We start from the raw sequence: 22,149 nt of genomic DNA on the forward strand, positions 1-22,149 counted from the left end.
GGCAGAATTTTTCCCTTATTGGGTGGGCTTGGCGGGGATGGGCAGGGGCGGTTGGGAAGCCGACCGCTGCCCGCGATCGAGGCTGGAAGGCGATTTCATGCTGGCAGGCCAATTAAGGCTCGCCCAGCGTGAAACGCGAATGGCAGCGCTCAGCGCTGCCTGCCCAGGCAGGGGAAGGAGGGCGAGTGCGAACTTCATGCATGTGTGCGAGTGCGTGCTTGAGAATCTCCCTGAGGCACAGAGCTGTCTCAGGGAGATGGAAAGTTTTTAAAAATAAGATTTAAAAATGCTATAAAACATGTCCCCTCATGTGATCTGTCACATGAATAGGGACATGTTATAAGTGAAATTAAGAAAAAATTATTATATTTTTATTTGATGTTGGAAACTTCATCCCGCCCATGGATGAGTTTTCTAAAAAAATGCAGAAGCCTCTTAAGTTAATTGATTATTTAATGGCCTTAATAGGCCTTTTAATTGTCAGCGGGCGTGCTGCCGATTCCCGTGCTTGCCCGCCGACCAAACCATCGCGCGACTGCGCGTTGACGTTGGGACGCTTGCCCAATGTCAATGCGCATTCATTTCACTCTCAAGCGTGTTGGGTGCGTGCCCGCCCGCCGAGGTGAAAATTCTGCTCATAGTGTGGACACAGTGGCCAGGATTTTCCCCTCAGCGATTTGGGGGCGGGGCCCGGTCGCCGAGGGGAAAATTCTGCTCATAGTGTGGACTCAATGGCCAGGATTTTCCCCTCAGCGATTTGGGGGCGGGGCCCGGTCGCCGAGGGGAAAATGGCGCGGGATGACGTCGGGAGGGGCCTTAATTGGCCCGCCCACTTAAATTGGCAGCGGGCCCCATTTCAGTGGCGGGGGTTGGCTGCCTGCCCGCCGCCAAGCCGGTAGGGCCTGCACGCCATCCGAGGGCAAAATTTTGCCCAATCTGCTGGTGATGGAGTGAGTAGATATAGAGTCCTGTAGCAGGTGCTGAACAAGTGAACTGTTCTGTCTGGGATAGTATGGAGTTTCTTGCATGTGTGACTGGGCCTTTCCAGATAAGTGGTGAATGTTCCATCACATAAAAGTCAGTTAAATCAATGCAGTATTTGGCAAATAAAAAAACAATGAGCTCAGTTGCCCACTGAGAGATTGTTTCCGCCGGTCGGGGAATCTAAAACACGGGGGCACAGTCTCAGGATAAGGGGCCGATCATTTAGGACTGAGATGAGGAGAAATTACTTCACTCTAAGGGTTGCGAATCTTTGGAATTCTCTACCCCTGAGAGCTGTGGATGCTCCATTGTTGAATACATTTAAGGCTGAGATAGGCAGATTTTTGGTCTCTCAGGGAATTAAAGGATATTAAGGGGAGCGGGTGGGAAAATTGAGACGAAGCCCAAGATCAGCCATGATCACACTGAATGGTGGAGCATGCTCGATGGGCTGTGTAGTCTACTCCTGTTCCTATTTCTTGTGTTATTGTGATCTTAAATGATCATAGTTAGAAATTGAAGAAGAAAATGCAAAAATTACAGCAGTATACTATAGAAAAGGAATTGTTAACATTCAACAATAATTATTTTTATAGTTACCTTTACAGAAACTTCTTCTCTCAGAGGGCCATTAATCTTTGGAATTCTCTACCCCAGAGAACATTGGAGGCTGGCTCATTGAATATATTTAAGGCTGAGTTAGACAGATGTTTGATCTAGAAGCGAGTCAAGGGTTATGGGGGTTGGGGAGGGGGCGTGTGCAGGGGGTTGGGGCATGCAGGAGAGTGAGGTTAGGCTATAATCAGATCACCCATGATCTTACTGAATGCCAGAGCAGGCTTGATGGGCCAAATGGCCTACTCCTGCTCCTATTTTTTATGTTCTTTTGTACAGTTAGTTCCACTGCGGGCTCCAAATCACTCAGATTTTTGCTTTCCCTTTTTTTGCCTTTCTTTTGTTTCTTTTCAATCTTTTAATTCACTTGCTGCAGGTTGGTGAGGAGCTGTGAGGGGTCAGGAGGTGAGCCACTTGCCACAGAATGCATAGCTATTGCTCTGCTCTGGTTGCCATGGTGTTTAATAGCTAGTCTAGTCGAGTTTCAAGTCTGTAGTGATGTCCAGTGGATTGATTGCGGGGGACTTGGCAATGAAGGTGCCACATTCCAAACCTTATGATGAGGAAAGTTGATGGTGGAATATCTGAAGATGGTTGAGCTACCCTGAGGAACTCCTGCACTATGTCCTGGGCTTGCAATGAGTGGACAATGAAATCCATAGCCATCTTCCTTTTTTTCAATATGACTGCAGGTACTATGGGAAGCAACCTCTTTGATCTCAGCTTTGTTAGAACCCTTTGGTGGGACAATCGGCCTTGAGCTCACAAGTAGATACTCTCACCTGAGCCTTGGCTGTGTCCAAGTCTGGCTCAAGACTGTGATGAAGCCTGGGACAAATGGTTCTGGCAGAGCACAAACTGGGTGTCAGTGAGCAAGTGAATGGGTGCAACTTGATGGCATTATTAATAATTCCTTTTTAACAGTTTACTAATGTTAGAGGATGCTATTTGTATTAATGTTGGAAATTTCTGCCAGCTCCCTATTGGTCAGTCAACACAATTGCTGCTCAGTGAGTAACTGAGCCAAACAGGTGCAACTCTGTTCGATTCTTGGTCAATGCTGAAATAGCTGATCAGAGGTGAGAAAACATTAAAGGCATGAAAGAAGGGGAATTAATTCAACCAGGGTTCCCATTGCTGATTGGTGTCTGATAGTGCCATATCCTGGGTTCTTATTGCTGCATTGGTGGCCCCAAGCTCTGGAATTCCCTCCCTAATCCTCTCTGCCTCTCGACCTCTCTGTACCTTATAACCAACCTCTTTGAGCAAGCATTTGGACAGCTCACCCAATAATATCCCCTTATGTGGCTTTATTTCTCAGAAGGAAGAAAACAGTAAAATTTGGAAATAATTAGTACTGGTCCAAACTGGTTTTGCATACCTTAAAATGGAACTTCAGTTCGAACCAATACAAGTCACTTCCAAGTTTGACTGGTTTTTCCTCCTGGTTTGGCGTCAAATTTTGTCTGATAACACTCCTGTAATGTGCCTTGGGATATTATGCTTTGTTAAATGTGCCAAATAGAAGTAATTAGTGGTTGATTGATGTGGCCTTATTGTAACATCTCATTAAAATGTGGCATCACAGATAGTGCAGCTCTCCTTTAGTAATGCACTGGAGCTTTGGCCCGGGCTGCAACTCATGACCTTCTGCCTAAGAGGTGAGAGTGGTCCCACTTGACCCATGACTGACAGTCCATGAGGATATCTTTGTGACCTTGTCCACCCACTCTAGATCTTCACTTGTTGAGTGTAAATCAGGAATTCAGGACTGGAAGTCAGATCAATTGCTATTGTTGTTTAGGGTGCACTTTTGTGGCTGCTGGATAAGGCCATGTTTGGTCTTTCGCTGACCCTCCAGTCAGATAGCCTGGCAACAACTATTGTCATTGCCCAGCCTCACACATGAAGACTGTCATCTTAGATAAAGGTGACTGGCACAACAATAAGGAATTAATACCCTCAAGAAAAGTTGAGACAACTCGAAGGGGGAACAAATAATGTTTTAAAATATCACTTTGAGGGTAACATTTCTGAATGGGTATTCCCGTCACAGTGTCTTACTCATCATAAGGGCTTATTGGTTTACTGCAGGCATGCTCCCCCATGATTTCCAACAGGAAGGGTTGTCAACCCTTCAGGATTGGTCTGGAGTCTCCAGGAATTGAAGGTCAATCTTCAGGACACTGCTGTGTGCAATCCTGGAGAAAAATCATCGGGACATGAAAAAAAATTGTTTTTTTTTGTCATTTTCTTTAAACATTTCTCTTTACCACACAAAAATAGATAAAATTAGGGGGAAAAAAAGGCTGCTTGGCTGACAGTCAAGCATCACCCAATTAGGTAATGAGTCTTTTTACTTCTCAATTGGCATAGGAAGGTAGTGCATCACAAGGATGGATGTGTTGGTCAACTAATGGCAAGAGGGTGGAGACAAGTCATGTGATGAAACCTCCAGGAATAAATTTAATCACAGTTGGCAACCCTACCAACAGTGTATGCACAGAGAGAGAACCTGCAAGATCCCAATATGAGCTTCAGCGAGCCAGGTTCCATGCTGGAATACATAAGGGGAAAATTTACTCTTCGCTCCAAAACATGACTTCCCTGAAAAAAAATCAAAATGTTAAGCCTACTATCGTGATAAAAACTTTGAGACTGTTGGCAGTAGGATAATCTTAAAAATTCAGTATTGTTCACGCACAATTAATATTAACATTCTTACACAGGTCTCTCTGTATCAAATTGAGTCCCCATCTTTACAGACATGAGTGGCGAAGCTTCTCGATGCTGCTCCACCATAATTTCTCTAAGGATCCCCCAAAACTTGCAGCAATGCTAAGGCGGTGGTGTAGAAGGAGCTGTGAAGAGATTGCTGGCCATGATTTTATGTCTTAGTCTGGAAGTCAGATGGCTTACTGTGCTGCCCAGCTGAACTGTAAAACTACAGACTACATTGCAGCATTCTGTTTAATGCAGTTTAGCCCTTGACTTCATTTTTCCAATGTGGCAGGGATATTTTGCCGTGGGGAGAGGTGTGGCCGTCGTGCAATGATAAAACTGGATTAAGTAGCTCAGCAACCTTAGTCAAGTTCTGTATGGTGAAGCAGGGAACGAGGATTAGAAATGTTGGCCAATGGAAACATAAAAGTTAAATACATTCACATTGATCTTGGGGAATGTATAATGTTCATGTTGCCTTTGATGTAGCCTGAAGAAGGTTAGGTTAGAAAGATAGGATTCCCATCCAGACCTGGAGCAGCAATTGGACCCAATCGAGAAAATCAATGTACTTATTAATTTCAATCCTGCATTCTGTTCTTCTACAGAAATCCTGAATGGAGGCATCTATATTGACCAGAACAAGTTTCTCTGCTATGTCAACACCATTCATTGGCAGGATATTGTGCGTGACCCGCCAACTACAAATATTATAATCGTTCCCACCAACACCACTGTGGCATGTAAGTATCACACCTTTAGGTCTCTGTTCAGGTAGGATCCAGTCACTGAGGTGTTTTTTTCATAATGGTTCAGTTTAATATCAAATGACTAATGAACATTATCTAAAATGGTTTGATTCCAAAATTGAGGAGCAATGCTGTCGGGAGCACTGGTCGGGAAATCACTCCCCACAGATCCCCTCATTTTCCATAGAAATTCAATGCACTCGGGCCCAGGTTTTCCCAACCAGTTCTTCCTGTAAGTGCCACTCCATGTTGGGATTGCCTAATTGGGAATCAGCCTTTGTGTCTGTGAGTGCTTATGGTTTTTTTTCCCGTTTATGGGATATGCATCTCGTTGGCAAGGCCAGCATTTGTTACTCATCCCCAATTGCCCTTGAGAAGGTGAGACTTAGTGATTGCCTAGATCTTCATCTGAGCCTTTTGTTCCAACTAGTCTACTCCACCCTGTTGTTAGACAGTGTAGAGCAGTAGTTTCTAACACATCAGCCACTTGCGACATGTGACCAAGTGGAAATCCAGATGCTAAAAATTGCATTTCTGATTAGTAAATAAAAAATGAGTAATTGACACCATCATTGTACTTGCAATCTCAATACTCAACTTTGGATGGTGTACTCATCTATATTTTAATTTTTTTGTGCGTTTGTTAGTAAAATAAAGGCAGAGTGTGCAAATGTTTTTTCATTGTTGCACACAGTTCATGATGGTAGGTGTTTGTTATGTGAATATACACATGGCAAGTATGTTTATCTATATTGTGTGAGTGTATGTGGCATTTTTTATATTTTAAACTCATTCTTGGGATGTGGGCATCACTAGTAAGACTGTTTATTATCCATCTCTAATTGCCCTTGAGAAGGTGGTGTTGAGCTGCCTTCTTAAACCGCGGCAGTCCATGTGGTGTAGGTACACCCACAGTGCTGTTAGGTGGTGGAGGGAGTGAATGTTTAAAGTGTTTCATGAGCTATTCATCAAGCGGGCTGCTTTGTCTCTGATGGTGTTGAGCTTCTTGAGTGTTGTTGCAATTGCACCTATCCAGGCAAGTGCAGCTTATTCCATCACACTCATGACTTGTGGGTGGTGGGGAAGCTATGGGGAATCAAGAGGTTAGTCCAGTTTCCAACCCGATCTAGTGGCCATGACATTTCTATTTTCTACTAAACTCAGTGCATGTGGCTAAATGGGTATTGCTGTAGTCACACCTATGCCTTGTCAGCAATTTCTGTTAACAGCACTGCCATGAAAGAAAGACTTTCATTTATATATAGAATCATGTCCTATCTCTCAGAAACATTCCAGGCACTTCACATACTCCAAATTACTTTGAAGTAGAGTGATTATTGTGTATGCAGATGTGGCAGACAATTATCAAGATCCCATGACCAGCAATTGGATGGATTGATTACCAATGAGCTTTGGTGTTGGTTGAGGGAGCAATGTTAGCCAAGATGGTAAAAACAGTCCCTGCTCATCTTCGAGCAGTGAGATTTTAGTGATCACCACAACCAGTAGATGGGATCTAGGTTTAACATCGCGTTGCAACCTCCAACAAGAATTTCCTCAGTCCTGCTGTTGGTTATCAATTTACAATGACAGAGCTCCAGTCCTGAGGTGGATGGTGGCGAAATTGGCCACGTAGATGCTTTGATTTTTCTTCTCATCTCCATGCAACAGCAACATTCCATGGTTGCCCATGCCCAACAGTCAAGGCCAAGGTCAAGTTCAAGGTCATGAATTTGTTATGCAAAGCAATGTGGGCACAAACTGCAGGTGACTATTTGATGGTCTGGTGGGTTGGTAATGCAATAAAGCTGCTTGATGGTTGCTGGCCCTACTTTTTCACAAAAGCACAGAACTTTTACAGCACAGAAGGATGCCATTCAGCCTGTCGTGTGTGCGCTGGCTTTCCAAATGAGCAATACACCTAGTGTCATTCCGCTGCCTTCTCCCCGTAACCCTGCACATTCTCCCTTTGCAGATAATAATCCAATGCCATCTTTAATGCCTTGATTGAACCTGGCGCCACCACACGTTCAGGTAGTGCATTCCAGATCTTAACCATGCACTGTGTAAAAAAAAGTTTCTCCTCATGTCTCCATTGCTTCTTTTGCCAATTATCTTAAATCGATGTCCTCTCGTTCTCGATCCTTCCATCAGTGGGAACAATTTTTCCTGATCTACCCTGTCCAGACCCCTCATGATTTTGAATACCTCTATCAAATCTCCCCTCAACCTTCTCTTCTCCAAACCTACCCTTGCTAAATAAAAATCTATCCATCTCAAGTTCTGAAATTTTCAATTTAACCCCAACCTCAATAGATTTTTGAGGGGGAGAATTCCAGATTTCCACTACCCTTCGTGTGAAAAACTGCTTCCTGACTTTTTAAACAGCTCATGTAAGTTCACCCCATAATCTTCTGCCTCCTTAATAGAAAGTAAATAGGATCAGTTCTGCCTCTGTAAAGCTTGTTCTACCCTCTCCTCAGATGTTTGCAAAAAGAAGAATACTTCTGAGAGCATTGCACCATTATACAGGCATACATACAAAAATAAAAATAGGACCAAATGGACTGTTGGTGCTTACAAGAGGAAATTGGTCCCATGTAGTGATGATAATGGGCTCACCAAAGTCAACAGTGAGTGTTCAGAGAATTCTTGCGATGAAAGAAATATTAATGATTCATCACAAGGTCGCAAAGCATGTTAATGAGTATCCCACTGAACTCTGCAAGGGAGGCTCAGTAAACATAGTGCTTTCTGTCATTCCAATTGCTTTTTTTTCCTTAAAATTTCAAACAGGAGTAATTCCTGGGATCCCACTGAGTAGCAATGGGCAATGCAATAGGAATAACAGTTGGGGTCATTTCTCAGCTGGGAAGTCCATTAAAACAAAGAGTAAAGTGAGCCAATTTGGACCCTGATCTGTTTAATTGCCAGAAGCCCAATTTGTGAGATGGGCCTTTGAGACGAAGCATAAATAGTTGGAATGAGACTGTTGCACACAAACTCTTTTTCAAAACAAAATCATTCAATGTATTTAAAGTAACATGGCGGGATAAAAGCGTGCAAGAATGGACAAACTGATTTGCTTTTCATGTGGATTGTCTAATGCAGCCATCCAATGCCATGAATATGAATTTGCTGCTGTGACTCCCAATAAGTAATTAGACATCATTAATTAACACTCCATGATCTATGGTTACAGCTGTTATTGCTGAATAAGACTTGTGAATTCCCCGCTGGGCTGAAATCATTTCACAACAGCTCTGACATGTTAGTGAAACACAAGAGACATATTTCATATTCAGCCTTGCCACTGGAAGGTCAAAGCCATTGGCTGCCTCGCTTTTCTGGTGCTGACTGCTGAAGTGTGCAGTCATAATGAACAGCAGATCCCTGTGAGAATCTGACCAGCTATTATTAAAAATTGGGAATGCTGTTTACTAAACTTAGCTGACATTTAGCGGGAATACATAGTAAATATATTCTAATTCTCATGAGGACAATTTGCTTTTGGGAAGTCAAAAACGATTAAAAAACAACTGAATTTTACTCTATTCTCAATTCCGAGCCTCGTTCTTATTATCCTAATTTGTTCAAAGTGCTGAAGTGAAACATATAAAGTGCAGGATATGGAGTTTGAATAATTGGGACAGGTGATAGATTGTTCGTATTACGTGAACATTCAACTCATTACTCTGAATCTAATGAAATAGTCATTGTACATGCTCACAATCAGATGATCACTGGGGACAGACTCAAATTATTTAGAACCTGAACAAACATTTTTCCCATTGCTTCACCTTTTAATTGGCCTTCACAAACCAAATGGCCCATCTCATGTCGTCCTTGAATTTCCCAGAATAGTTATTCTTTTCACAGGATTATACATTTAGTTTTTGAAAATCTCTCCTTATTTTTAGTTTACTAACAAATTGCTATGGAGGTCTTGTGGCACAGTGGGAAGCATCCCTACCTCTGAGCCAGAAGCTCTGGGTTTGAATTCCACTCTGAGTCTTCATGGCTAAGGAAGGTGTGTTCATAATGTGGCCTAACACATTGATTATCAACCTGCAAATCCTCCCAGTATTCCAATGGCAGATGGTAAGAGCTAGAGAGCCTCCTGGTCACCCAAAACCTGAAGAAGGCAACCACTGAAGGCAAAGGCAAACCATTGCAGTATCATGCCAAGCACAACCATGGACCAAAACATGGAAGTCCATGGTCACCAATGCCCTCTTAGGACATTGCACTTGAAGAGAGAGAGAGAATAAATTGCCTGTGGCACCGTCCACCATCAGCTGATGAATATAAGTTTAATTTTATTAATCTATAAGATAGAGGTGGAATTGGGGGGAGAAATTTGAGAAACTCACTGCACAGACCCACCTGATGGCCAGAGACTGGAACTACCATGTGATAGTAGACATGGAAAAATGGAACATCCTGAGGTTGTAATAGGTGCTCTATCAATGCACTTTTTCTTTCTTTGGCCTTGGTGCAGATATATGCAAGAAGTTTCCATTAACCTACCCACCTAGAAGAGAAGATGGGAAAAGGGTAACATTAATGGGTGCCTTCTTCACACAAAGACACGAAAGGCCTTGGCAAGCCTTTTTTAAGTTTCTGTACAAAGAATACAATGCAGTGTAGAAAAAAATCACGTCAAACTTCACCAATAGCTCACAGCTCCGAAAATACAATTGTCAGGATAAAACAAATTTTTTTGGACTGGAAAGATGTTGTGAGGGATGCACCACATGGAGGGTCTGTTAGGGGACTGTCATTTACTATGACCTGCACTTAGAATTTAAGGGAACAATATTGAAAATGCTGATAGCAAAACAGGGAATGTGACAAATTGTAATGAGTGGGGAAAATGTACGAGAAGATATGGATATGCTAACAGGGTGGGCAGATAGATGGCAGATGCAGACAAGTGTAAAGTTGTGAAGAATACATAAAACTGGGGAAGGAAATGCAGCTTTCATGGCAAAAATTTAGAGAGATATTGTTGTTTGCAGATACATACATGCTTAAACTTAGCTGCACGAGTAAATTAAAATCATTAGAAAGCATAGCACACAAACACAAGAAAGTTACATCAAACCTATTCAAATTGGATGTGAGTAAGCTTTTCGACTACATAAATTTTAGGTACACGAGATTATATTTACAAATGAGGGACTGTAAAAAAAAACAAGAAACGCAGAAAGAATGTTTTTAACTAACAAGGCAATAGGTATGTTGAACAGATTCCCGGTGACCCATCATTTGGATTTGGTGAGGTTTGATTGGGAAATCTGATTGTCTGCTGAACCTATTGCCAATTTCTTTTTGAAATTTCTAGAGAGACAGCCCATGTAACAATATGTTAAAAGAGAACAAGAGTAAATGAAGACGCCTTTGCTTCCCGTGAAGTGCATTAACATTAAAATGTATTTTGAACAAGCAACTTATATATGCGTGGTACAAATAAACAGATGGTGTGGAATGACAGCAAATTATACCCAGACGATGCCAGCCAGCCGCAGTTTGCAGAGATAATTACCTTAAATGAACTCTAATGCAGCAACATCGTGACACTTAAACAAGGCCTGTGACAAGATGTGTAATTACAGCAGTAACCTTTTGAACCCATCAAAGAAGCTACTGAGATATCATTTTAGAGAGATCAGGGGAAAAATGACTCAAAAGAGAACAAATCTCTATAACCTCTACAGAAAGCAACAGCTGAAAAAGTGTGTCCAAGCATTGGTAGATGCACTATAGATGGTCAGTAACCTTTTAACACTGAGCTCCTGTGGCCTGCTTTTATCTGGTATAACTGGATGTCTATAACATAGAATCGCTTAGCACAGAATGGGGGGGCATTCAGCCCATTGTGCCTGTTCCAGCTCTTTGAAAGAGCTATCCAATTAGTCCCACTCCTTTTGCTCTTTCCCCATAGCCTTGGTATAAGAAGAATAAAGATTGGACTCAGATGAATGGACTGCTATTGATACATCCTAAAGTTGATGAGCAGTCACAAGCTGAGTTTTACATGAGAACAATTGCCATACTTCTATGTTTAGGTTCAGAGGGCTGAAGGAAAATGTAAATCATCACTAAGAAAACCTCACAAGGAGCTGCAAGAGGTTTTCTTTTATTTTTGTCTGTAAACATGATGATTTGAACAAGTAGGGTTTGGTTGATAAGTTTGGGTCTGTCTTCTCAATCTTTCCGCAATGTTTTTGTTAAATTATTAGAAGTGCATCCTATCTTGTACAGACAAAAGAAAACTAGTAAATTTAACTGCCATGCCCATTTTCTAGAATAATTGATGGGGTTAATGTACAAAATAGGAGCACGAGTAGGCCAGATGGCCCCTCGACCAGTTCAATAAAATCATGGCTGATCTTTTGCTTCAATTCCAGTTTTGCACCCTATCCCCTTATCCCTACATTTCTTTAGTGTTCAAAAATCTATTTATCTCAGTTTTAATCTAGAAGTACAGCTCCCTGAGGTGGAGAATTCCAAAGATTCACAACCCTTTGCATGAAGAAATTTCTCTTTGCCCCAATCCTAAAGCTCTGAGACTATGACCCCTGGTTCTAGACTTTCCAGCCAGGGGAAGCAACCACTCAGTATCTACCCTGCCAAACCCCCTGGTTGAATTAACTCTGGTGGCTGTTTGGTGTCCAATAGTAAGAAAGGCCTTCCAATGATTCCTCCTCAGTGGTCCAATGCAATGAGTAAATAAACAACAAGGTGATCTGCGGAGTTATACAGGGAGGTCCTACCATTCTGGATGGAGTTAGCAGCTCTCAGCAATGTAACTCACCATCATAATGCTCTGTGCAGTAAAGAGAAAGCCAGCCTAAGTTTACATTCCTCGCCACTTTTCCATGCTGAGGTAAGTAATGTGGAGATGCTTACTGTCCAGGCACTTGCACATAGGATGACTGTTAAGGGGAGGTGTTGAACAGCGGTTCGTGCCTGTGGAATCATATCCCAATATCAATCAACAGATTCAAGAGAGAAATTATTTATAAAAATTCCAGTGATGGTTAACATGCAATAAAGCATTATTCAAGTAACTGAAGTCATTCTCTGACATGGCATCTAGCAGCTGGTGCAAAAAAATGCCAGGTTTCAAAACGGTGATCAAAAATTTACCTCAGGCATTCACTGGCCTCCTCACTCTCATCTTGTTGTAAATCCCCTCCCTGGGCTCCTGCCTGTGGCCCATCATCAGCTGTCCTGTTCTGTGTGAGGTGCTATAAAATTACAGTTTGTTTGTGGCTTTCATTGTTGAGGATTTATTGGATTTCTAAACCATTTAAACCATGAGGACATTCTCCACAGTTAACCTCAACATTAGGTTAATCGCTTGAAAATCAATGAGTGTGATCAGATATACAGTTACTAATCAACATCTCCTGCTGAGTGGAACCACTGCAAACAGGCTCTGTGCTAGTATGGGGAATCTTTGATCCTTAAAGATATCTGCAATTCAGAAAAAAAATGCAGCTTCCAATGGAGCAGGCACTTGGAAAGAGAAGGAACTTGTATTTATTTTGTGCCTTTCACCTTGCCAGGTTGCCAAACAGTGCTTCATGGTGTGACATAGACTGTACAGTGCAGAGGCAGGCCATTCAGCCTAACTTATCCTTCTGTTTTGCTTTCTCCCTCATGTACTTATCTAGGCTGACATTCCAGTGCTGTACCGAGGGAGTTCTGCACTGTCAGAGATGCCATCTCTCAGTTGAAATGTTAAACTGAGGGCCCATTTGCTCTCTCAGGTAGATGTTAATGAGCCCAGGGCACTGTTTCAAAGAGCAGCAGAGTTATCCCTAGTGCCCTGACCAATATTTATCCCTCGGTCAACATCACTAAAAATAGACTATCCGCTCATTCTCACTTTGTTGTTTGTGGAAGCTGGTTGTGCACAAATTGGCTGCTGAGTTTCCTACATTACTACAGCAACCAGACTTCAATAACACATCATTGGTTGTAAAGCACCTTGGTGGCCCTGAGACTCTGAAAGCTGCTGTATAAATGCAGAAATTTTTTTTAATCCAAACTATTCGCCTCAACTACTCCCTGCGGTAGAGAGTTCCACGTTCTTACCACACTGGCTAAAGATGTTTCTCCTGAATTACTTGACTTACTGGTGACTATCTATTAATTGTGTTGTCAACTCCCCCAAAAGTGGAAACAACTCCTCTACATCCACACTATCAATCTGTTCATAATTTTATAGATCTCTATTGTTCACATCACAGCCTTGTTTTCTGGAGAAAAACACCTCAGCTTGTTCAGTTTTCTTTGAAATTTGTAGCCCCTCCATTTCTGAACATCCTTGATATCACTTTCTCCAGTACTTCTTCATCCTTTTTATAATATGGAGACTATGAACAGCACTATGAGAATATCTCCACCACACATACTGCAGAGGGACCAGAAGATGGCCCACCACCGTCTTCTCAAGGGCAAATGAAGATGGGCGATAAATACTTGTCTTGTTGGCGACGTCCACATCCTGGGAATTAATGACAATGAAAGTACTTTGAAATAAGAATGAAATGCCTTCATCGTTCTAAGGTAGGCCAATATATTTAGTATGCTGACAGTGCTAACTTGGAGTCATTGTGGTTACTGTGTAGGTGGGAGATGCCACAAGTCGTGCAATGGCCGATGCTGGGGACCATCGGAGAATCAATGTCAGACCCGTGAGTATCTTTCATAAAGTACGTTTTCAAGATGGATTTAAACAACGGGCCTGTAGATATCGCTTGCTCATTAGCTCAAAGTCGTTGAGTGTAAGATCAGATCCTTGCTTAATGCAATTGCATACACAGTTTTTGTTACATCAAATCCACAGCACAAGAACATGCCATTCAACCCAAGGAGCTATGCTGGTGTTTGTACGCCACACCGTTGTAATGAACAATCTGTTGTACAGATATAGGCTACATCTTAGTAAAATTGACAAAGCAGCTTTATCAAAAAGGAATAATCTATATTGAGGCAAAAGCAAAATATATTGGATGCTGGAAATCTGAAATAAAAATGGAAAATGCTGGAAATACTCAGTAGGTCAAGCAACATAAAACATTTCAGCTCTGATATGCTATTTATCAGCAGAAATCTTTGCTCGGCAGGCTGGCGTGTGCCCGACCTCTTGAGCGTGAAATGCCGTTGGCCAAACGTGCCAACGTCAATGCGCAGTTGCGTGATAGTTCGGTTGGTGGGTGCGCGCCGGAGTCGGCAGTGCGCCCACCGACAATTAAAAGGCCTGTTAAGGCCATTAAATAATCAATTAAGGTAAATTTTTCATTGCTGGTTGGCAGGCAGGCGAAAGGGCCAAGTGGCCTTTACATTTTTTTGGAAACCTCATCCACAGGTGGGATGAGGTTTCCAAAAGCAAATAAAAATAAAATAAAAGTTTTGCAATTGAATTAATAACATGTCCTGCTCATGTGACAGAGTTTTATTACATTTTTATTTTCTGTTATTATTATTATTTTTTGTTATACCCCTTCATCTCCCTGAGGCAGCACCTGAGACTTTGCCATGCATGCGCGAAAGAGCGCACCCTGACAGTTGGGGAATCCCTCCCCCCCTCCACCCCCCCTCCCCCCCCCCCCCCCCCCCACCACCTCCACCCCCCCCCCCCCACAGAAAGCACATAGCGCTTCCCGTTGGGCGACATGCTTGGCGGGCCTTAATTGGCCCACCCACTTAAAATGGCGGCAGGGCCCGTTTCAGTGGCAGCAATTAGCTGCCCGCCCGCCGCCGAGCTGGTGGGGCCCGCCCGCCCATCAAGGGCAAAATTCTGCCCTTTGCTCCAAGTCGGCAATCTAGAAAATTTAATTCCCCTGATGGAGAGACTCTAGTGGAGTGCATTCACCGTAAATTGATCCTGCGTTCCATTTCTCCCCTTTCAACAAGGCCTATAGATATTTTCCGTTAAGTTTCAGAAGCTTCCATTTTCAGAAGCCGCCTGACTCTCAGGTTTTACGGTTATGATTTCAAATGGGGACTATTTGGCTGGGAAAGGAGGCAGCTCAACCAAAATCATCATCAAGTGCTGCAAATCTGACAATCAATCAGGAACTCAGTGTCTGAAGAGGAATTGGACAAGTTTAAAATTCTGTATTGAATGAAAGTTGGGCTTGTTCCACTCTGCCAGGGCATCACCTGGTGAGGAACAACTTCTATCTCAGGCAGCTGGCTCCCGAGGTGGCGCTACCTGTGACTGCAGACATGTCTGTTAGCTCAGTTAGAACAGGTCCCTGCCTCTGAAAGCACAGCTCTCCTATCAAAAATGAGTCTGGGGAATTAATAATAGAAAATAAGGAGATGACAGATGAATTGAACAGGTATTTTGCATCGGTTTTCACTAAAGAGGATACGAGTAACATCCCAGAAATAGCTGTAAATCAGGAAACGGAAGGAAGGGAGGAACTTTTAAAAAATTACAAACACCAGGGAAGGGTATTGAGTAAATTGTTGGAGCTGCGGGCTGGAGAAATCCCCAGGTCCTGATGGACTTCATCCTAGGGTCTTAAAAGAAGTGGCTAGTGAGATAGTTGATGTGTTGGTTTTAATTTTCCAAAATTCCCGAGATCTGGGGAAGGTTCCATTAGATTGGAAAATAGGAAATTTAACTCCTTTATTCTAAAAAGGAGGGAGACAGAAAGCAGGAAACTACAGGCCAGTTAGCTTAACATCTGTCATAGGGAAAATGTTAGAAGCTATAGTTAAAGATGTTATGGCACTCAGAAAAATTCAAGGTAATCAGGCAGAGTCGACATGGTTTTGTGAAAGGGAAAACCAATTTATTGGAGTACTTTGAAGGAGTTACATGTGCTGTGGATAAAGGGGGAACTGATAGATGTACTGTACTTAGATTTCCAGAAGGTGCCACATCACTGGTTATTGCAGAAAATAAAAGCTCATGGTGTAGGGGGTAACATATTGGCATGGATAGAAGATTGGCTAGCTAACAGGAAGCAGAGAGTTGGCACGTCTTTTTCTGGTTGGCAGTTCAGAGAAGGTTTACTAAGTTGATACCTGGAATGGGTGGGTTGTCTTATGAGGAAAGGTTGGACAAATTAGACTTGTATCCATTGGAGTTTAGAAGAGATAGAGGCGACCTGATTGAAACCTTTAAGATCCTGAGGGGTCTTGACAGGTTGAATGTGGAGAACATGTTTCCTCATGTGGGAGAATCTAGAACTAGGGGTCACTTTAAAAATAAAGGGTTGCTCATTTAAGACAGAGATGAGGAGGATTTTTTTTTTCTCTGAGGGTCGTGAGTCTTTGGAAAACTTGCTCAAAAGGCAGTGCAAGCAGAGTCTTTGAATATTTTTAAGGAAGAGCTAGATAGATTCTTGATAACCAAGTGGGTGGAAGGTTATCAGGGGTAGGCAAGAATGTGGAGATAAGGTTACAATCAGATCAGCCATGATCGTATTGAATGGTGGAGCAGGTTCGAGGGGCCGAGTGGCCTATGCCTACCCTCTCTAGAGATGCTACCATCATAGAAATAGGATGTGAAATGTTTGGATATGCCTTCATGCATGTCTATGAAATATTATTCTGTAAAGTGCTTAAAGATAAGGATGATTTTCATTTACCATGTGTAGTTTCACAGTTTATTAACACACAAGCCCAATGCCATCCATTTCTCACCCTAGGGTACATAAACCATATTTTCTCAACTTTCTGCCAGTGCTCGGATTTGAAGGAGTCTGATTTATCTGCAGATTTCTCTCCTTGTTGGCAAGTTCCTAGTTTCTTCCTACCCCCGCTCTGCGTTCCCACAACAATATTGCAGTGAGCTATCATTCAGTGTATAGGGATTACATGTGCCCTTCCAAGCCTTCCAAACAGGGCACCATGTCTCTGTGCCAACTTGTATTGAATTAAAACAGATTGGGATTCAGCTCAAAATGAAAAAGAAAGAACTTGTATTTGCATAATGTCTTTCAAAACAATCGGACATCCCTGAGTATGTCATAGCCAATGAAGTACTTTTGAAGTGTAGTCACTATTGTCATGTAGGGAAACAAACAGCAATGAGCTAAATGACCAGATGTCTTCCTGGCTATTCTTCAAAGGTCTTCAATAATCACAGGACTTCAGTTTAATATCTTACCCAAAAGATGGCACCTGTGACATTGCAGCACTTCCTCACTCCTCGTTTAGGTGATGAAGCTCTGAACTGAGATTTGTACCCATGACTATATGATTTAGAGGTGAGAGCGCTACCCACTGAGCCAAGGCCCTCATTGAGTTGTGACTCTTTTTGGGCTCTGCTTTCATTTCAATGCTAAGTGATCAGTCCTGAATGCGTGGGTCTATGATAGTCAGTGGCACCCCATTATTAACATTTGTATCCAGTTTATGTCAGAGTACAAAAGGTAAGGAAATAGATAAGAGTGAAATAGATTAAAAGGGTAACATTCTAATGCTCTCCTTGTGCATTCCTGGCAGGCGTGGGAAATCATGGATGCCTGTGTATGTGTAGTGATGCTTTGTGGTCAAGTGCGTCCAAGCATTAAGTTTTGGAATAGGAAAAGTTCCATTGTGCTCAATAATCCTGCCCTTTCTTTGTAGGTCAGCTGCACCTGCCTCTCATCCTTTGTCACATCACAATCTTCAAAACGACCATTTCCAAAAATGTATTTAGTCAGCTCTTGTTGTCATTTACTTCAACCCCATTTCCTAACCTTATCCTATATTTCATTGTTTGGGTGAGGAACTTCTGTCGGGCTTCCCTCCTTGCCCCCAAGTTCTTCAGTGGCAAATCTACCGGACCAGCTCTGGTGGACTCCCAGCCCCGAGACAGGCCTAGAGAGCTAAGATGCTGGTTCCCACCCCATGTTTATTCAGTGAAAGAAAGGCAAGAGGGCATGATGGGGTCTCTCTAAAGCTGGGAGTTACCATTTTCCCAACCTCAATGGGGCCCAATCAGATGGTCTGGAAGCATTGGGATCAGGAGTGGTGGGACTCATGGGGAGCAGGGAATGATGTAAGAGAGACAGCCTGGACCCACAAAGTTGAGTCACGTTTTTTTAAAGAAGGGGCCACAGAAATTGTTTCTCCAGGGGTTTTTTATTCGTTCACTATATGTGGGTGTCGCTGGCTTGGCCAGCATTTATTGCCCATCCCGAATTGCCCTTGAGAAGGTGGTGGTGAGCTGCCTTCTTAAACTGCTGCAACCTATGTGGACAAGGTACACCCGTAGTGCTGTTAGGAAGGGAGTTCCAGGATTTTGACCCAGCGACAGTGAAAGAACTACGATATAGTTCCAAGTCAGGAAGGTGTGTGCCTTGGGGGGGAAAATGTAGGTGGTGGTGTTCCCATGCACCTGCTGCCCTTATCCTTCCAGCTGGTGGAGGTCCCGGATCTGGAAGGTGATTTTGAAGGAACTTTCATGAGTTGCTGGTATCAGTTTCCAGAAATCACCAAACTAGTTTGAGTGCCAACCCAGTCTCATGCAGTCGAGGTGCTTGCACGCTGACCTTGCATAGTCGGACACAATGCTTCATAACCCCTGGATTGTTGCAGCCTTTCACCATGTATAATACATTATAGGTTCTGCATGTAGCCTGCACATCCTGTGAACATCACAATTACTTCCATCAACAAATTTTCTGTCGCACTTTGTTGTTAAAACTCCTACTGTTAGAAAACCATCATGCAACAACACATTGTCATGGAGATCTGCCAGTAATGAATAGTTTGCTCTCATCGATTTGTGTAAACCCCCTTCACCATTTTGCAAATATCAATTAGATCACCTTTTGTTTCCAAAGACAACAAACCCAGATCCCAGAACTTTTCCATAGAATTGAAATTCTTGGTAACCAGAATCACTTCTGTTGCTCTTTTTTTTGGGCACAATATTCTGCTGTCTGTATCCTAACTTGCAGCATGTCCCATTCCACCATCACCCTGTGCTCGCTGACCTACATTGGTTTCCAGTCTGGCAATGCCTCAATTTTGAAAATTCTCATCCTTGTTTTCAAATCCCTCCACTGTCTCTCCCTTCCCTATCTCTGTAACTTCTGCCTTCCCTGTGACCCTCTCAGTTCTCTAGGTTCTGCCAATTCTGGCCTCTTGAGCATCCCCAATTTTCATTGCTGCACCATTGATGGTCATGTCTTCATTGCCAAACTAGTATAGCAATTTCTGGAAACTGATACCAGCAACTCATGAAAGTTCCTTCAAAATCACCTTCCATACCTGGGACCTCCACCACCTGGAAGGACAAGGGCAGCAGGTGCATGGGAACACCACCACCACAAGTTCCCCTCCAAGTCACACACCTTCCTGACATGGAACCATATGTTTGGAATTCCCTCTCTAAACCTCTGTGTCTCTCGACCTCTCCTCCTTGTCATGGCCAGTCTCAGGGCGAGGTTCCCTAATTTGTTATGCTCCTGGGTGAGGAGGGATGAACTGACCCCCTTTCTTTATTCAACTCTCTCGGATGGTTGCAACAAGGTTAATTTAAAAAGGATCCTTTCCCTCGTGGATACCTTTTTCCAGTCTAAATATATTTATGTTTTAGAAGGAGCCAATTTAACTGGGCTTTCTTGAGTCAAAGAAAGATTAAGTTTATTAGTTACTAAATGCCCAAAAAAAAATAATAAAAATGCAACACACAAATACACACAGATTAGAAATGAGAAGTTGAGTCCAAAAATAAAAGTTTTAAAAAATATATGAATCAGTCTTTGGCTTGTCCATGAGAAGTAGATGGTGAAATGTTGTGGCCGTGAAGTTGGGTGATTCCAGTAGAGCTGGCTTTGACAGTTTAACAGTTGGTTTGGAGACACTTGGTTCTGCAGGTTAGCTGAAGGAGTTGTTCTCTTTCCTTTTTGACAGTGTGTGATCAACGTATAATAATTTTCATAACATTTTTCTGGTTTTTTGCAAAGTAGATTTATAGGGGTAAGTATGGTTGAGTCTGTGTGTGATTTAATTACATTTGGAGTCAAGTAGACTACAAGTTTGAAATCATCAAAAGAAGCTAGGTGCTTGACATGCTAATGAGTAAACATGGATGCTGGAACAAAAACAAAAATACCTGGAAAAACTCAGCAGGTCTGACAGCATCTGCGGAGAGGGATACAGTTGACGTTTTGAGTCCGTATGACCCTTCATCAGAACTAAGACATATAGAACTGAGATGAAATATAAGCTGGTAGAGGGGGATGGGACTGGTAGAGCTCGATAGGGAGCCAGTGATAGGTGGAGGCCAAGAAGAGACTGCCAAAGATGTCATAGACAAAAGGACAAAGGGGTGTTGACGGTGGTGATATTATCTAAAGGATGTGCTAAGGGGGGCATTAAGGGTAGCAAGCAGGACAAGCTAGTGGCAGATGGCCCTAGTGGGGGTGGGATGGGGGGAAGGGATCGAAATGGGCTAAAAGGTGGAGATGAAACAAAAGATCAAAATAAATTTAAAAATAGGAGGGAAAAGAAAAATATATTTGTAAAAAAATAAATAAATTATTGGAAAAAGGGGGATCGGAAAGGGGGTGGGGATGGAGGAGAGAGTTCATGATCTGAAATTGTTGAACTCAATATTAAGTCCGGAAGACTGTAAAGTGCCTAGTCGGAAGATGAGATGCTGTTCCTCCAGTTTGCGTTGGGCTTCACTGGAACAATGCAGCAGGCCAAGGACGGACATGTGGGCATGAGAGCAGGGTGGTGTGTTGAAATGGTAAGTGACAGGGAGGTCTGGGTCATGCTTGCGGACAGACCAAAGGAGTTCCGCAAAGCGGTCACCCAGTCTGCGTTTGGTCTCTCCAATGTAGAGGAGACGGCATTGGGAGCAGCGAATGCAGTAGACTAAATTGAGGGAGGTGCAAGTGAAATGCTGCTTCACTTGAAAGAGTGTTTGGGCCCTTGGACGGTGAGGAGGGGGGAAGTAAAGGGGCAGGTGTTGCACCTTCTGCAGTTGCATGGGAAGGTGCTGTGGGAGGGGGTTTGAGGTGTAGGGGTGATGGAGGAGTGGACCAGGGTGTCCCGGAGGGAACGATCCCTGCGGAAAGCTGCCGGGGAGGGGGTGAAGGGAAGATGAGTTTGCTGGTGGCATCATGCTGGAGTTGGCGGAAATGGCGGAGGATGATCCTTTGAACGCGGAGGCTGGTGGGGTGATAAGTGAGGACAAGGGGGGCCCTATCATGGTTCTGGGAGGGAGGGAAAGGTGTGAGGGCGGATGCGCGGGAGATGGGCCGGACATGGTTGAGGGCCCTGTCAAACACCGTGGGTGGAAAACCTCAGTTAAGGAAGAAGGAGGACATGTCAGAGGAACTGTTTTTGAAAGTGGCATCATCTGAACAGATGCGACGGCGGCGAAGGAGCTGAGAGAATGGGATGGAGTCCTTACAGGAAGCGGGGTGTGAGGAGCTGTAGTCAAGGTAGCTGTGGGAGTCGGTAGGCTTGTAATGAATATTGGTGGACAGTCTATCACCAGAAATTGAGACAGAGAGGTCAAGGAAGGGAAGGGAAGAGTCAGTGATGGACCACGTGAAAATGATGGAGGGGTGGAATTTGGAAGCAAAATTAATACATTTTTCCAGATCCAGACGAGAGCATGAAGCAGCACCGAAGCAGTCATCGATGTACCGGAGAAAGAGTTGTGGGAGGGGGCCTGAGTAAGACTGGAACAAGGAATGTTCCACATACCCCATAAAGAGACAGGCATAACTGGGGCCCATGCGGCTATCCATAGCCACACCTTTTATTTGGAGGAAGTGAGATGAGTTTAAGGAGAAATTATTCAGTGAGAGAACAAGTTCAGCCAGATGGAGGAGAGTAGTGGTGGATGGGAATTGTTCGGGCCTCTGTTCAAGGAAGAAGCGGAGAGCCCTCAGACCATCCCGGTGGGGGATGGAGGTGTAGAGGGATTGGACGTCCATTGTGAAGAGGAGGCGGTTGTGGCCAGGGAACTGGAAATTGTTGATATGATGTAGGGCGTGAGAGGAATTGCGGAAGTAGGTGGGAAGAGACTGGACAAGGGGAAAGAGAATGGAGTCAAGATAGCAAGAAATGAGTTCCATGGGGCAGGAACATG

The 22,149-nt window shown here is 43.3% G+C and overlaps 1 protein-coding gene across 1 annotated transcript in view; it reads left to right on the forward strand.

The window, feature by feature from the left end:
• The window catches only part of LOC144686417 (receptor tyrosine-protein kinase erbB-4-like), a 974,945-nt gene that overhangs the window by 526,935 nt on the left and 425,861 nt on the right, over positions 1–22,149 (forward strand). Inside the window, exons 4-5 of the mRNA XM_078551583.1 lie at positions 4,929–5,063; positions 13,715–13,780. Coding sequence (XP_078407709.1) covers positions 4,929–5,063; positions 13,715–13,780 — 201 coding nt within the window. The remainder of the gene's footprint in view (positions 1–4,928; positions 5,064–13,714; positions 13,781–22,149) is intronic.

Source organism: Cetorhinus maximus, chromosome 11, assembly GCF_964194155.1.
Source record: "Cetorhinus maximus chromosome 11, sCetMax3.hap1.1, whole genome shotgun sequence".
In the NCBI taxonomy this organism is placed as follows: Eukaryota; Metazoa; Chordata; class Chondrichthyes; order Lamniformes; family Cetorhinidae; genus Cetorhinus; species Cetorhinus maximus.